General features: G+C 40.5%; 1 protein-coding gene across 1 annotated transcript in view; it reads right to left on the minus strand.

The window, feature by feature from the left end:
• LOC124619367 (autophagy-related protein 16-like) overlaps positions 1-13776 on the minus strand; it is a 95925-nt gene that overhangs the window by 14380 nt on the left and 67769 nt on the right. Inside the window, exon 6 of the mRNA XM_047145691.1 lies at positions 3627-3762. Coding sequence (XP_047001647.1) covers positions 3627-3762 — 136 coding nt within the window. The remainder of the gene's footprint in view (positions 1-3626; positions 3763-13776) is intronic.

Here is a 13776-nt window from a genome sequence, read left to right on the forward strand (position 1 = left end):
TCACAGCACTAAGCGACTTGCAACAAACTTTAAACGTATCGTCAAACCTTTATGAGACTTTTTCTCACTGACAATCGATCTCACGAAATGATAAAAAAAATTGATCACTTAAAACATTTTCACTGTTCATGCAGGGAACTTCAGCATCAGACATGACATTTTAAATTTCTTCTTTACCACTAAAAAGTATTTGTAACACAAGTTGCAGGCAGTGCCCACATACAGCACTGAATATACCTGCAAAATTATAAGATTGTACAACATGTCGTTCAGGAGGTACGACATAATAAAGATTGTGATGCATGAAAAACTAACTTTCGCTTAAAATGGGGCGCAAATTACTCAGGACATACTCATCCAGTGCTTCAAAATGAGAGCAGTTAGCAAATTCCAATGAACTTTAAACATAATTCCAAACTTTTCTAAACCTTTTCTCACTTACATGCTTCTTGTTGTCGTCGTCGTCTTCAGTCCAAAGACTGGTTTGAAGCAGCTCCCCATGCTACTCTATCCTGTGCAAGCTTCTTCATCTCCCAGTACCTACTGCAGCCTACATCATTCTGACTCTGCTTAGTGTATTCATCTCTTGGTCTCCCTCTACGATTTTTACCCTCCACACTTCCCTCCATTACCAAAATGGTGACCCCTTGATGCCTCAGAATGTGTCCTACCAATCAATCTCTCTTGCTAATCAAGTCATGCCACAAATTCCTGTTCTCCCCAATTCTATTCAGTTACATGATCAACCCATCTAATCTTCGGCATTCTTCCATAGCACCACAAGTTTCTACTCTATTCTTGTCTAAACTGTTTATTGTCCATGTTTCACTTCCATACATGGCTACAAGCAAGCACACCTCACAAACATGTCCCGGTATCTTTGTCTGCTCAGACCGAAAGCTTAATGTGTGACTCTTGTACATGTGGCAATCTGCTACTCAAAGTGTCATCTTTGTGGTGTGTAGCAGTCTGTTGATATTCCAACCTAGAATTCCTACTGTTATATTTTATTTATTTATTTATTTATTTATTCCATGTGATCTGATGGTACACACGGTGTTGCAGATGTCGGAAAATATCAGTTAACATTGTTAACATATAGTAACATAGGCCTATAGTATCCTAATGTATGATATTGCTCAATGTTTTCAATTTAACACAAATAGCAAGATTACTGTTTAAGTATTCATTTACAGAGTAAAAACAGTGACACAACAAACCTAGTGGGAAAATTGTTGAACAGTTGGAGGCCCATGTGGAAAGCTCCCTTTTTACACGGTTGAGTGTTTGTACATAAAACATGCAGATTTGCATTTTTCCTGGTGTTGTGTTAATGTATTTCATTATTTTTTACGACTCTGGTGTCAGTTGGCACTATAAGGTTTCTGAAAAATTTTAGAGTCTCGAGAATGTATAGGCAAGGCAGTGTAAGGATTCCCAACTTCCTGAAGATGGGTTTGCAGGAGTCTCTGGGTTTGCTCCCAGTAATAATCCTCATTGCTCTCTTCTGGATTCTGAATGTGCTCAGAGCAGTTGGAGAATTTCCCCAGAATATCACATCATATTTTAGGTGGGCTTGTATCGAAGCATAGTACGCGCTGGTTAATGTTTTCAGGCTAGCACATGATTTCAGTACACTCAATGCGTAACAGCCAGTACTAATTCTGGCATTTACCTTTCCTGTATGTGTGTTCCATTTCAGGTTATCTTGAACCCACAGATCTAGGAATTTGGAAACAGTGCCGGTATCTATTGGCTGGTTATTTACAGTGACAAATGGCTGAGAGGAATTTTCATTTTGTGTTGTGTGAAAGTTCATGGAAGCTGTCTTTTTGGTGTTGATAGTTAATCTGTTGATTTTAGGCAAGTTGCTGAGTTGTTCAGTGGCCAAGTTCACAGCTTTTTGCACAGCCTCTGTATTCTCCCCTTTGAGGAGTACAGATGTGTCATCAGCAAATATTATTGGTTTTGTGTGCATCAACATTCAGGCTCAAGTCATTAATACACAGGAGGAAAAGTAGGGGTTCCAACACTGAGCCCTGCGGAACACCTTGCTTTACAGTTTTATTACTTGATAGTAATATTCATACCTGGAGTTCCTATTGCTGGATTTTATTTAAATATTTGAGTATTGTACTTCACTTCAGTCTTCACTTTGGAAGAAGCCCCCCCTCCTCCCCCTCCTTTTTTTACAGTAGTATCTAGACACTGGTAATTTCTGTTAATGTGAAAGGAAAAAAAAAAAAAAAAAAAAAAGAATCTTAATTTTTATGAATTTATGGTGAATTTGTAAATCTGAAGTAACACCATTTATGCAGGAATGTTCTGCTAAACTTTTTAGTTAGTATATATCAGCACATCACTTTTTTTCACGACTTTTTTAATGCACATCACTCAATTGCAAGCAATTGGATTGCTACATTCCTATCGAATCGGATGCAGAAAGTCAGCATGAAATACACTAATAGACAAAGCAACTCAAAAACCGATTTACTACCAAAGCCATCTGGCTCCTCCCCTCCAACACAAGCTTTTCTGAACTGTGCAAATGGGAGGTTTCCTTACAACACATTCTCTACTCCCATAATTATCCCGACCTCAACCCATGGTAACATATTCCACCAACACCCTCCACACAACAGTTTCCACCCCCTCTGTCTACCATCTGTTCCCCAGTCTCATCTCTCACCCTCTCTGTCTGCCACCCTCTGTCAATGCACCTCTCAATCTTTCCCCAATCCTCTCCTTTGTTTTGCTCCTTTTTTCCTCACCTCCATGCCCCACAACCTCCTGACACTGCACTTACTGGCATTCTAGTCCCTGCATACTCTGAAATACAGTGTTGTTTGCTCTCCCCACCCATATACTACTACCCCTTCCCCTTCCCTGCCCCCTCCAAACTGCTGCTTCCATCCCACGTGACAGTTGAATTCTGGCTGAAGCTGCCAAAGTTGGCAGTCATGTGAGCAAGAAATATGCCTACTTCTGTGTATAAATGGTGTGTGTTTTCCTGTTTCTATTTGGTGATGAAGGCTAAAGCCAAAAGCTTTATGTGAGCGTCTTAATTGCGCAATAACATGTTGCTTTACGGTCTGTAGCAATCTATCATTCCTACATTGTTAAACAAAATTCAGTCATGGAAGAAACAATTACACTTTAAAATCCTGAGGACTGTACAGCAGTATTTACAGAACAAAATTAAAATGGAATACATCTTATTCCTGGGTGCAACATTACCAGAATGTTGTGAAGCTGCACTAATGAAAATGTAATGTCCACGCAACAACAGAGGAATATAGCAGCAAGAAGACTTACAACCCAAGGAATATAAACACATGTGGGAGATGAGAAACCTGTATACTAAGAATTCAATACAGTTGTTGATGGATGTGCGGGAAATTGGAGACACTAATGAAAATTGTACTGATGAAAGATGTATCACATTAAAATGTGAGACTTCAAACTGATTTCTAATGCTGATGTAATACTGCATTCTATTTGTCAATTATTTCATTTATTGCAGAATATCATAGAAGAAACCACAACTGTTACTACATTAGCAATTATTTCCTATTATAACTTCAACAGTGCTTTTGTTGCATTCTGTAGCATACACATTAACTTACTATTTTAGTAGATAGTTTTGTTGGCAAAGTATTTTCTAAAACTGTTGCAGCTCCCTCTCCAAGTTTATCAGGGGAAGTTGGCCTTGTGTCTTTTGCTGCTTCCTCTAATTCTTTCTGCAGTTTAGCTTGTCTTTTCCTGTAATGAAGAGCATAACCATTTGTTCCACACTTCACTTCAAACTCATTGATATTAGTGAATTCCTAAAGAAATCTTACCACTTACCTGGCAGAGTGTACAGTTATGACATATAAAACAGAGCACGAACTTCTGGCTTTGAGCTCTCTATATAATGCCTCTTTTGTGAAATACAACAAAAAAACAAATAGGGCAAGGTGTCAGTGGAATAAATCACATTTCAATTTGTTTGTGACATTAACATCACTAGATAAGGAGCATTAGCTTGAATGCAAAAAGAATTGTGCAAGGAATCATTCATGGTTTTACTGAAGGACTACCGCTGTAGATTTTACTGAAGTGATTTTGGGATACTGGAAAATACCTGCATCAGGATAGTTGGATGTGGATTAAAGTCCCACTTCCTAATATTAGTCAGCATCTTCACCACTCTGTAACTTCTTTAGTAGGTGAGGAGAAGTTGCTTATAACATGACTATTACTGGGTGGTTACTCAGACTTGGAAGAAGAAAAAAAATTCCCCAAGAATTCCAGACATCAGGAGGAAGATGATGCCATAAGTAGCTCCTGATAAGTTAATGGTTAAAGGGAACACAGGATTCCCTGAGATTTTACAAAATTCCTGAAATTCCCTGATTTTTGCAGGTAAAATGTAATTTCATGAGAATTCCAGTTTTCCAGAAGAATTGCCAACGTGATATTACACAAGGAATGATTGTTAACATTTGATGAGACTACCAAAGCAATAAAATAGACTGGAATGATTCACAAGAATTTAAGTGTGGCATTCAGGTAACATTAGAAAGAAACAGAAAACCTACACTGGTAAGTTTAGATGAGTATTTATGCCATGCTTGCTGATTGTATAGACGGTATTTTTAATAATACAGAATCTGTCATTTACCAGTTTGCCAATTTGCAAATCTGTATGGATAAAATAAATTAACACAGAATGAACAATTCCATTATGTTCAAGGTGCATGAAATATACACACTTAAGAAATTACTGGGCAGAAAGCAGAAAAAGAAAATAATATGAAAAGCTTTATGAACTGTCAGACTGTCATAAATAGAAATTTCACTTTCTTGGAGTTGCAACAGAAGGAGAAATATAAGGGGCAGTTAAAAATGAGTCAGATTAAAAAAGTAAATAAACTGTTTATTATTTTAAAAGGAATTACTATAACTGTTAATACAGTATCCCACAGAGAGACAAGATGGTTGCCTTCAAGGAAAAATGTTTGTGGCAGCAGGTGAGCAGGTCAATATTTGCAGGGACTGTTTCAACTATGCAGTAGAAGTTTCTCTTGAAAGCTCTTACAATCCTCCATACAGTCCTGATCTCTCCCAATGTGATTTCCACATTTTTTGGAGCCTAATGGAAGTCATTCATAGCCATTGATTTGCTCCAGACAAAGAGGTACACACCTGGAGACAATCATGGTTCCACAAGCAACCACAAATTTTTTTCATTATGGCATTGATCATCTTTTCTCATTGCAGGATAAGTGTATTAACAGTTATAGTGATTACTTTTGAAATAATAGTTTTCTTAGTTTTTTCCACCTGTCTCATTTTCATTTCACTACCCCTTATAGATGGACTTTTCTTCCAGCCTACAACTTGTGTGTCTTTGAGATGTTTGCATTTTGCCTCATCATCTGCTGTAAAAGAAGGAAGCACATTTGTGAATAGTTACACTAAGTAAAGATTTATTAATAATGGTTGGCCTGCTTCAAAATTTTAATTATGAAAGGAAAATATTTAATCTGTTTTGCATAATAAAAAGTTCACGTAAGTGGAATACACGACAAGAACTTTGAAGTTTCGTGAAAGACCCAAAACTTTTAAAAAAATTTCTAAGAAAAGTGCAAGAGGAGCTACGAGAATATTCAAAGAAAATTAAGAAAAGGAACTAAGTAACAAACAGGTGTTATAGCAGGAATGATCCAGCACAGCTGACACATGAACATGTATTATTGCCTGATGACTGTTCAGTAAGAGAACTACAGCACAGTCAGTCACAATCTACAAATATCAATGTAGTTTCAAACAGAAAGAAATAAAATACAATTTGCAGGTTGATAATATTTCACAATCAGTTATCAATATAATTTTTAGCAGCTATCTATACATCTCATGTGGTTATATTCCTGTTAGAGTGGTAACACACCATATACACTAGTTTCTTATCTAAGCTATATACAATTCTGACAAAATGTAAATAATGACACGATACATGATTATTTATAAAAGAATGGAAAGACTGGAATAAGCTGCCCTCAGAGTAAATCAGGTTGGTTCTGGAGAAATGTAGGAAAATGCAAGTCAGTATCTGACCCTTCAAGCTATCTTTGAAAATAAACCCAAGAAAGGAAAAACCTACATTTATAGCATTTGTAGATTTACAGAAAGCTTTTGACATTGTCGACTGGAAACCACACTTTGAAATTACGAAGGAAGCAGGAGTAATGTACCAGAAGTAAAAGTTTATCTACAACTTGACCAGAAATTAGAGTGCAGTTATGAGAATCAGTGGACAAGAAAAGTAGACAGTATTTGAGAAGCAAAAATTATTCAGTTAGTAGACAGAACAAGCTGCAAAGAAAATCAAGGAGAAATTTCAAAAATTAATTTAAGTTAATAGAGAATAATTAAAAATTGTAATGTAATTCTGTCAAGAGACAGCAAAGGACCTGGCAGATGAGTTGAACAGAATGGAAAGTGTCTTGAAAAGAGGTTGTGCAAAGAACATTAACGAAAGTAAAACAAGAGCAGTGAAGAATAGCAAAAATATGTCACGTGATGCTTAGAGCAATAGATTAGGAAATGAGAAACTAAAAGTATAAGAGAGTTTTGCCATTTGAGCAACAAGGCAAGTAACAATGGCTGAAGCACAGATGATACATAAAGCAAACTGGCAATAGTAAGAACAACATTTCTGGGAAAAAGGTTTCTTAACAATGAATACAAATGAGTATGACGAACAGCTAAGGCAAAACAAGAATATAAAAGCTTTCGGAAAATGGTGCTATTGAAGATTAGATGTATAGACAAATAACTAATATGTATATGCAAAAATATTTCTTCCTCCCACATACACAATCCAAATTGACCATGATGGTAAAATTATAGAAATATTTGCTCATATGGATGGTTGTCCTTCCTGTACTCCGATCATGACACGAATGGGAAAGAGGGGGCAGGTGTGAAAGTGTTACGTGAAGTACCCTCTGTCACATACTCTTATGTGGCTTATGGAGAGCAGGTGTAAATGTAACTACAGATGTAAAGAAAAGCACTCATTATATACGGTAGAGCCACATAATCAAACGAAACACAGGAGTTTAGCTTTCAAATAAATTAGTGTTTAACACACACACACACACACACACACACACACAATATATATAATTCCTATTAAGTGGAAGGCCAGAGAACATTTGAAAGAGGAGCAACGAACTTCAGCTTTTTGCCTATACATTTACTGACAGCTCAATGCCTCCACTATACAGTGATTATCTTTACTCAGTTACCTCTAAAATGTAGAACAATTTTTTTCCCCCTTCTGTGCTTTGGATGTCAGATATTATCTGATATGATTATTCATAGGTTGTAGTTACAATTATATGAAGAGATTGTGTAAATGTGGGACATTGCTGGCAAGGCTAATAAGTGTTTAATGTCCTGTGTCATTAAAGAAGGAACAAATACTTGGATTGAAGAAAGGATGGGGAAGAAAATCCGCCATGTCCTTTCCAAGGGAAACATCCTTGCATTTGCTTTAAGCAATTTAGGGAAATCAAAGGAAAACCTTAATTTGAATGCCAATATTTGAATTATTAACTGCCATCCTCATGAATCTGAGACATATCTTGACATTGTGCCCTCTTTTTCAGAGGGGGGATGCTGGTGAAGTTCCCATTTGAGACCTAATTTGTTCCTGTATGATAAATGTTGTACAATGCTTTATTCATGATAAATTTTGATAGCAGCAACGAAATTAGATATCAGGTCAGAAATTTTATTAGAACAGGTGTCACTGAAGCGAACATTATGAAATTCCTTCAAGCACTCCGAGGCAACAGGTGAAGCAGTTTTCGGGAAAAGATAGAGGAATCAACTTTTGATAAGTGTTCAACTGAAGACGAAGACACCTAGATAATTGTCCAGGCGCAATCAGTATCTTTCAAGCTCAGATTATAGTTGCATCCTTGTATGCATGGTGTTTGTGGCATAATAAGCACTAACTCACTTAAAATGTCCTTACAATTGATGGTAGCATCAGGACAAATACAGCAGCACAGCATCCTCCTCTAAACAATCAAATATGTGGAAGTGTATTTCACAGTACAATCAGATATTTTGACAACAAGGACTCATTATTTATCATAGTAAAACAATGCGGCCAAAATGATTTGTCTGTACTTTTTTAGCTTTTAATGTGTCAATGTTTTACAAATATTGTTTCAGCCTACACAAGGAGTACATTGCTCCAGTAATTAGCCACTCAGAACTGCAGTTCTACCATTAGCGCTAATCTAAGATCTTTACCAAGCTGTTCAGGAACATACTAAATTTTACATAACGGTTTGTAGAGACTGTTTTCCAGTTAGTTGGAACAATAACAACACAGTCATTTTTTTAATCCTCATAAGTCACAGATACATTTACATGAAAAAACACCATGTCACAAGAAAGTTAGTTAAACAGTAAACATAAGCTATCAACTCATAATGTGCAAAGTATAGTTATAAGCACAGTAAAGCTGGGCTAAAAAATTAGATCTCTTCAAGCCAGGTAGTATCTGACTGGCAATACAAAAAGCATCAGTAATTGGGACAGGAGAGTGTCCAGTAAGATAACTGTCATTAATAAACTTCAAACAGCTGCATAAATAACAGTTCAACAGTAAGTATGCCCTTTAAGAAAAATTAAGCTTTCTGTTGGTCACATTTTCCCTCCCCACTGCAGTAGAAAGACATCCATAAGTAGACAGAGCATTGTGTTAAAACCAGATATGATTACTTCATCCCATCCAAGTGACCAGAAGGAGGTATGCTACAGCTAACCAGCTAGTTTCACTAATGTTTACTGACTCTCACCTGCAGCCAATCTTAAGCTCACACACATGACTGCCTCTGGTGTGTGGTGATAGCCTGCAGGAGTATGATACACTGTGAACCAATTAGTCCTGTAAATGCTTCCTCCTGGCATTAATTTTTGCTCATTTGTCCTAAATTTAATGTGCCACAGTTACCAAAAGAATCATTAATCTTTCAATTCTGTAGTAGCAGAGAGCTTAAGTTACAGGTATTTTTCAATAGTTCTCAGTTTTATTTGGTCAGAAACTAGATTTTATTTCTTTTTGTGAAGTGTGCAATTTTACATATCCAAACATTTAAAGTAAGTTGTCAATCTTGGTACCACTATGAAATATTATCAAGATATGTTTTGAAAAGTAAAATTATGACACTTATGAAAACGGTAGAAAATGAATGTAAAGATGGATTGATGTGTAGCCTTTTTTGAACATTGTTGAATCTAAAATAATTCTAGACTTCGGAAGCAGCATAAGCAGGTTTCTGCTCTAACCCTGGCATAAAAACAATACTATTTATCATAACCATTTAAGAAAGGCAGTCCCTATGGTATTGTCGCTCACCAATAGATAAAAAATTTGAAAGCTAGGCAAGCACCAATATGATACCCAGGAGCATGAGGGTGTGATGCGCCAAAATTTAGGTGTTTGGTGTCACAAGAGTAGTAGTTGCTCCACCTTAGATACAGCTAGCCTTTAATGGATGTTATATCCAATCATCCACTGGGTACTTCCAGCATAATGCCTATACTCTGCAGGTTTGCCTATCCTTGGTCCACAAGTGTTCCTCCACCAGGATCATTGACAAATCACACAGGAATCACATGTTGTAGACACGGTATCATTTGCAAACAATTTGTTTGCACACCAGTTGTTCCAGGTGCCACCAGCCACATTCCCCAGCAGTGTGCGCATCAGCAGACAGTGGCACTGCTATCACGGGACTAGTTTTCTCCATGGGTCATGTAATCATCAAACTCCTTCGGGTATTCTTCCACCTGCTGCGTACTTAAGGCATGGCAATCCTCCAACAGGCAGCAATTGCTTGTCCCCTCACTTCTAGGCCAGGAGCCGACTGTGCCGGCAGCCCATCAGTCGGATTGCACCACGACCAGCCTTAAGGCTCACATCTACAACCGCGCTACATCATGCTGAGCCACCATCTTGCGACGATGCATGCACACAGTCTGCACATTGAGTTCTCTCTGGCCCCATGTCATTTCCTCGCTGTGGTACCTCTGAGTTGCGGCACCTCTGTGTGGGGCCATCTTCACACTGAGCTATCACCACAACGTGCTGTCTTCATGCCACACCTTGTCTGCATTGAGCCATTTTCGTGCCACACAGTGTCTGCATCACAGCCTCGTAATGCAGCTCACTGCACTACAAAACCAAGAAGCCATTCTGTACTGCTCTACAGATGTAATTCTGTCTCCACACTTCTCTACCTTCCTGTCGGGCCATCCCTGCACCCCAGCGTCGTAAAATTATTCATTGCACTGCACTTCAAGCCCAATACACTGCACTGCGCTACACTACACACATTACTCAGTGTCCACCAGGGACTAGTACCTCCTCAGCAGACTTCCTTTATTTTACTCTCAGTGATCATCCACAATCTTTAAGTTGTCATCGAAAACCATGCATGCTGTTAATACAGGTGCACATAACTGCAAAAGGTGGAAGTCTTCAGTTACTGTGCTCCATACTTGCCACCATGCAAGGACATAAAACTGGAAACAAGGCTGCGTACGAATCCACATGCCTCTTCCCATCTGCTCTGTTGTGCGACAGTAATGAGGCTGTTTACAAATCCACAATCTCCTCTCATTTTTCACATTGTTGGCAGTGAGCTGGTCCAGCTCCTTCACTGTAACATAGTACCAGTTGGAGGTACAGCTGTCACCCCCATGCGTGTCACCTTGCCCAACGCTGGCATCATGTGCCCCTGTCATCTGGCATGGACACTTTGGTTGGTGTCATGAGCACATGGAGCTGTCTTCAATGTCGTGATAATGTCTCTTGTCACAGCCGTTCCCCACGTGCCACACCTTGCCAGACCATACCGTGTCATCCATCAGTGGCCCTGCTCTCATTGGCCAATGACACCCGTTGTTACCAGATATCTGTTTCTCCCAACAGCAGATGCCTTTGGTCGAGCCAAGCTCAATCAGCAGCCAAAGCCTGCTGTCCCAGTACACTTGACCTCCCTCCACTGTCTGCAACTGGTCCATCAGTGCTCCCAGCAGCTCCCAATGCTGCCCCCTCACCAATCGAGCCCAACTCTGCCCCTTGCTTCAGGACATCACAGGAGGGGTCGACAACTCCCTCTTGGGGATAGTGCAGCCCTCTGTGCCTCTTCTTATGGATAAAATACTTCATTTCTGTGATGTAGATCCTTCTGCATGCTCCCTACATATGTTGGGGTGCTGTCCTTACTGCTGTCTCTGACCTGTGGCGATGCCTTTCCTGCCCAGCCAGCTTCTCTGTCATGTGCTCGCTACTCATGTTGCAGTGACATCCTTCCCACCGTTCCTGACCTGCAGTGATTCTTTTCTGCTTGGTCAGCTTTTGCATGCTCTTACGCATGCTGTGGCAATGCCATCCCTCTGCCCTGGGGTAACCATTCAGTCTGCATCTTCATGTGCTTCTTATCCATGCTGCAGTGACATCTTTTGCCAACATGGGCCTCACTTGCTGCCAGTTTTTCTGTGCTCCGACACTTGCTGCAGTCATCATGTTGCCCCTGGCTTGATGCCTTTTCTACCCTGCCGGCTTCTCTGCAGCGGGCTTTCTACACGCGTTGCAGCAATGTCCTTCCCACCACCCCCACTCTGCAGTGACCTCTTTGCCTGGCCAGTTTATCCAGGCTCTTATGCACAGTGTAGCAACACCTTCCAGCCACCCTGGGCCAACCCCTCAGATTGTGTCTTTGCACACTTCTTCCACATAATGCGACAATACCTTACTGTCACCCCAAGCCTTACTTGCAGCCAGCTTATCCATGCTCTGATGCGTGCTGTGGCAGTGTCCTCCTGCTGCTCCTGGTTACTCTTTGGGCTGCATATTCATGTGCTTCCTTGCATGCCACAGTAATCCTTTTCCTGTTGCAGTGATACTTTTCCCACCACCCTGAGCCCTCCATCAACTAGCGCCTTCCGTGCTCTAGTGTGTGCTGCAGTGACACTCTTCCTGCCACCCCGGAACATCCTTTGGACCACCCCTTCTGTGCTTCTACGTGCACAGTGGTGAAGCTCTTCCACCACCTGGACCCTCCTTTAGGCTGCAACTTCTGTGATCCAATGCACATTGCAGTGACACTTTTCCTGCCACCCCATGCCTCTCACCCTGCCTGCTACATTGCAGCAAGTCACGCTTCTCTCACATCATCACGACCATACAGAGCCCCTGACTATGCAATGATCAACTTAGTCTCACAGTGCTGCTTGCACCTGTTGATGTCAAACCTGTCATTGGCTCCGTCGTTCTTCCAGCACACACACTGGTGGAGAATTCAGCACCCCCATTGCTATTGTCCTTCAGCCATTGACATCTTCTACCTCATGCCATGGCTCCAGCAGCCCAAAGTGTAAGGATGGCCGAATAGTCTACGGCACCAAACCAAAAATACTCCAGTAGCCCACACTGGATCCACCTCAATCATACCTTCTTCGGTCGGTGAACGCCCTTGCCCTCCCAACATACATTCCATAACAAGGGGATTGCCCTGCATGACCCTTCACCCTCTGTCAAGATGGTTGCTCCATCATATGGGTTGAGGTGTTGGCATATATTATACCCAGCCATCCACCAGCTACTTCTGGCATAATGCTTGTGAACTGTGTGTCTGCCTATCCTCGGCCCACAAGTGCTGTTCCACCGAGACTATTTATTAATTACGTGGGCATTGTATGTTGTAGATCCAATCTGTTTCGACACCAATTGTTCCAGTCACCACCAGAAGATGCCAGCCTTGTCCCAGAGCAGCACTGGTATTGTGGAACCAGTTTCCTCTGTGGGTCATGTAACTGTCAAACTCCCATGGATATTCTTTCAATTGCTGGTACCTTGGTACTTGAGATGCAGCAATTCTCTAGCAGGCAGCTTATGTTAGCTTGATCAGTTCCACGCCTGGAGTTGGCTGCACTAGCAGCTTGTTAGAGGGAACTGCACCGAGACAAGCCCTGAGGCTATCATCTATGGTGGCATGCCGAACAACATCGAGCCGCAACTGTGCCACACTGTCTTCACACTTAGCTATCTCCATGCTGTGTTGTTTCCACACTGATTCTGTTTTGAGCAATCTCTGTATTAGGCTATTCCTGCACTGTACTGTCTTTGTGCCCTGCTGTCTTTGTGCTGAACCATCTCAGCATCAAGCTATCTCTACACCACACTGTCTCTGCATCATGGTGTCCCACACCACTCAATCTCCATACTGTGGCGTCTTTACGTCGCTGTCTCTCCAGCGTGACATTGTAGCACTACATATTGTACCACACTGCAAGCCCATGTGACGCACTGCACTGCACTGCGCTGCGGACATTACTCTGATAGCCATCACGGACTGGTATCTCTTCAGCAGACTTTGCTTATGTTATTTTTAGTGGTCATGGACAATCTGAGTTGTTAACCAGAACCACAAGTGCTGTTAATAAAGGTGTACATAATTACATCTGTGGGCATTCTCAGTTACTGCACTGTGTCCTCGCCACCATGTGAGAACGTAAAAAGGGGAATAATAATTAATTTTGTCATTATTGATTAATTCAAAGTTTTCATGTTTTAAATACACATTGTGATTTAATATGTAAAATTTCATGTGCAGAGAAATTACAAGGAAGGGAGAAGCTTCAGAAATGCCAACTTTTTAGTATACATAAAAGAATCTTGTTAGCACATAACCAGAAATT

The sequence above is a fragment of the Schistocerca americana genome, chromosome 6 (genome assembly GCF_021461395.2).
Source record: "Schistocerca americana isolate TAMUIC-IGC-003095 chromosome 6, iqSchAmer2.1, whole genome shotgun sequence".
In the NCBI taxonomy this organism is placed as follows: Eukaryota; Metazoa; Arthropoda; class Insecta; order Orthoptera; family Acrididae; genus Schistocerca; species Schistocerca americana.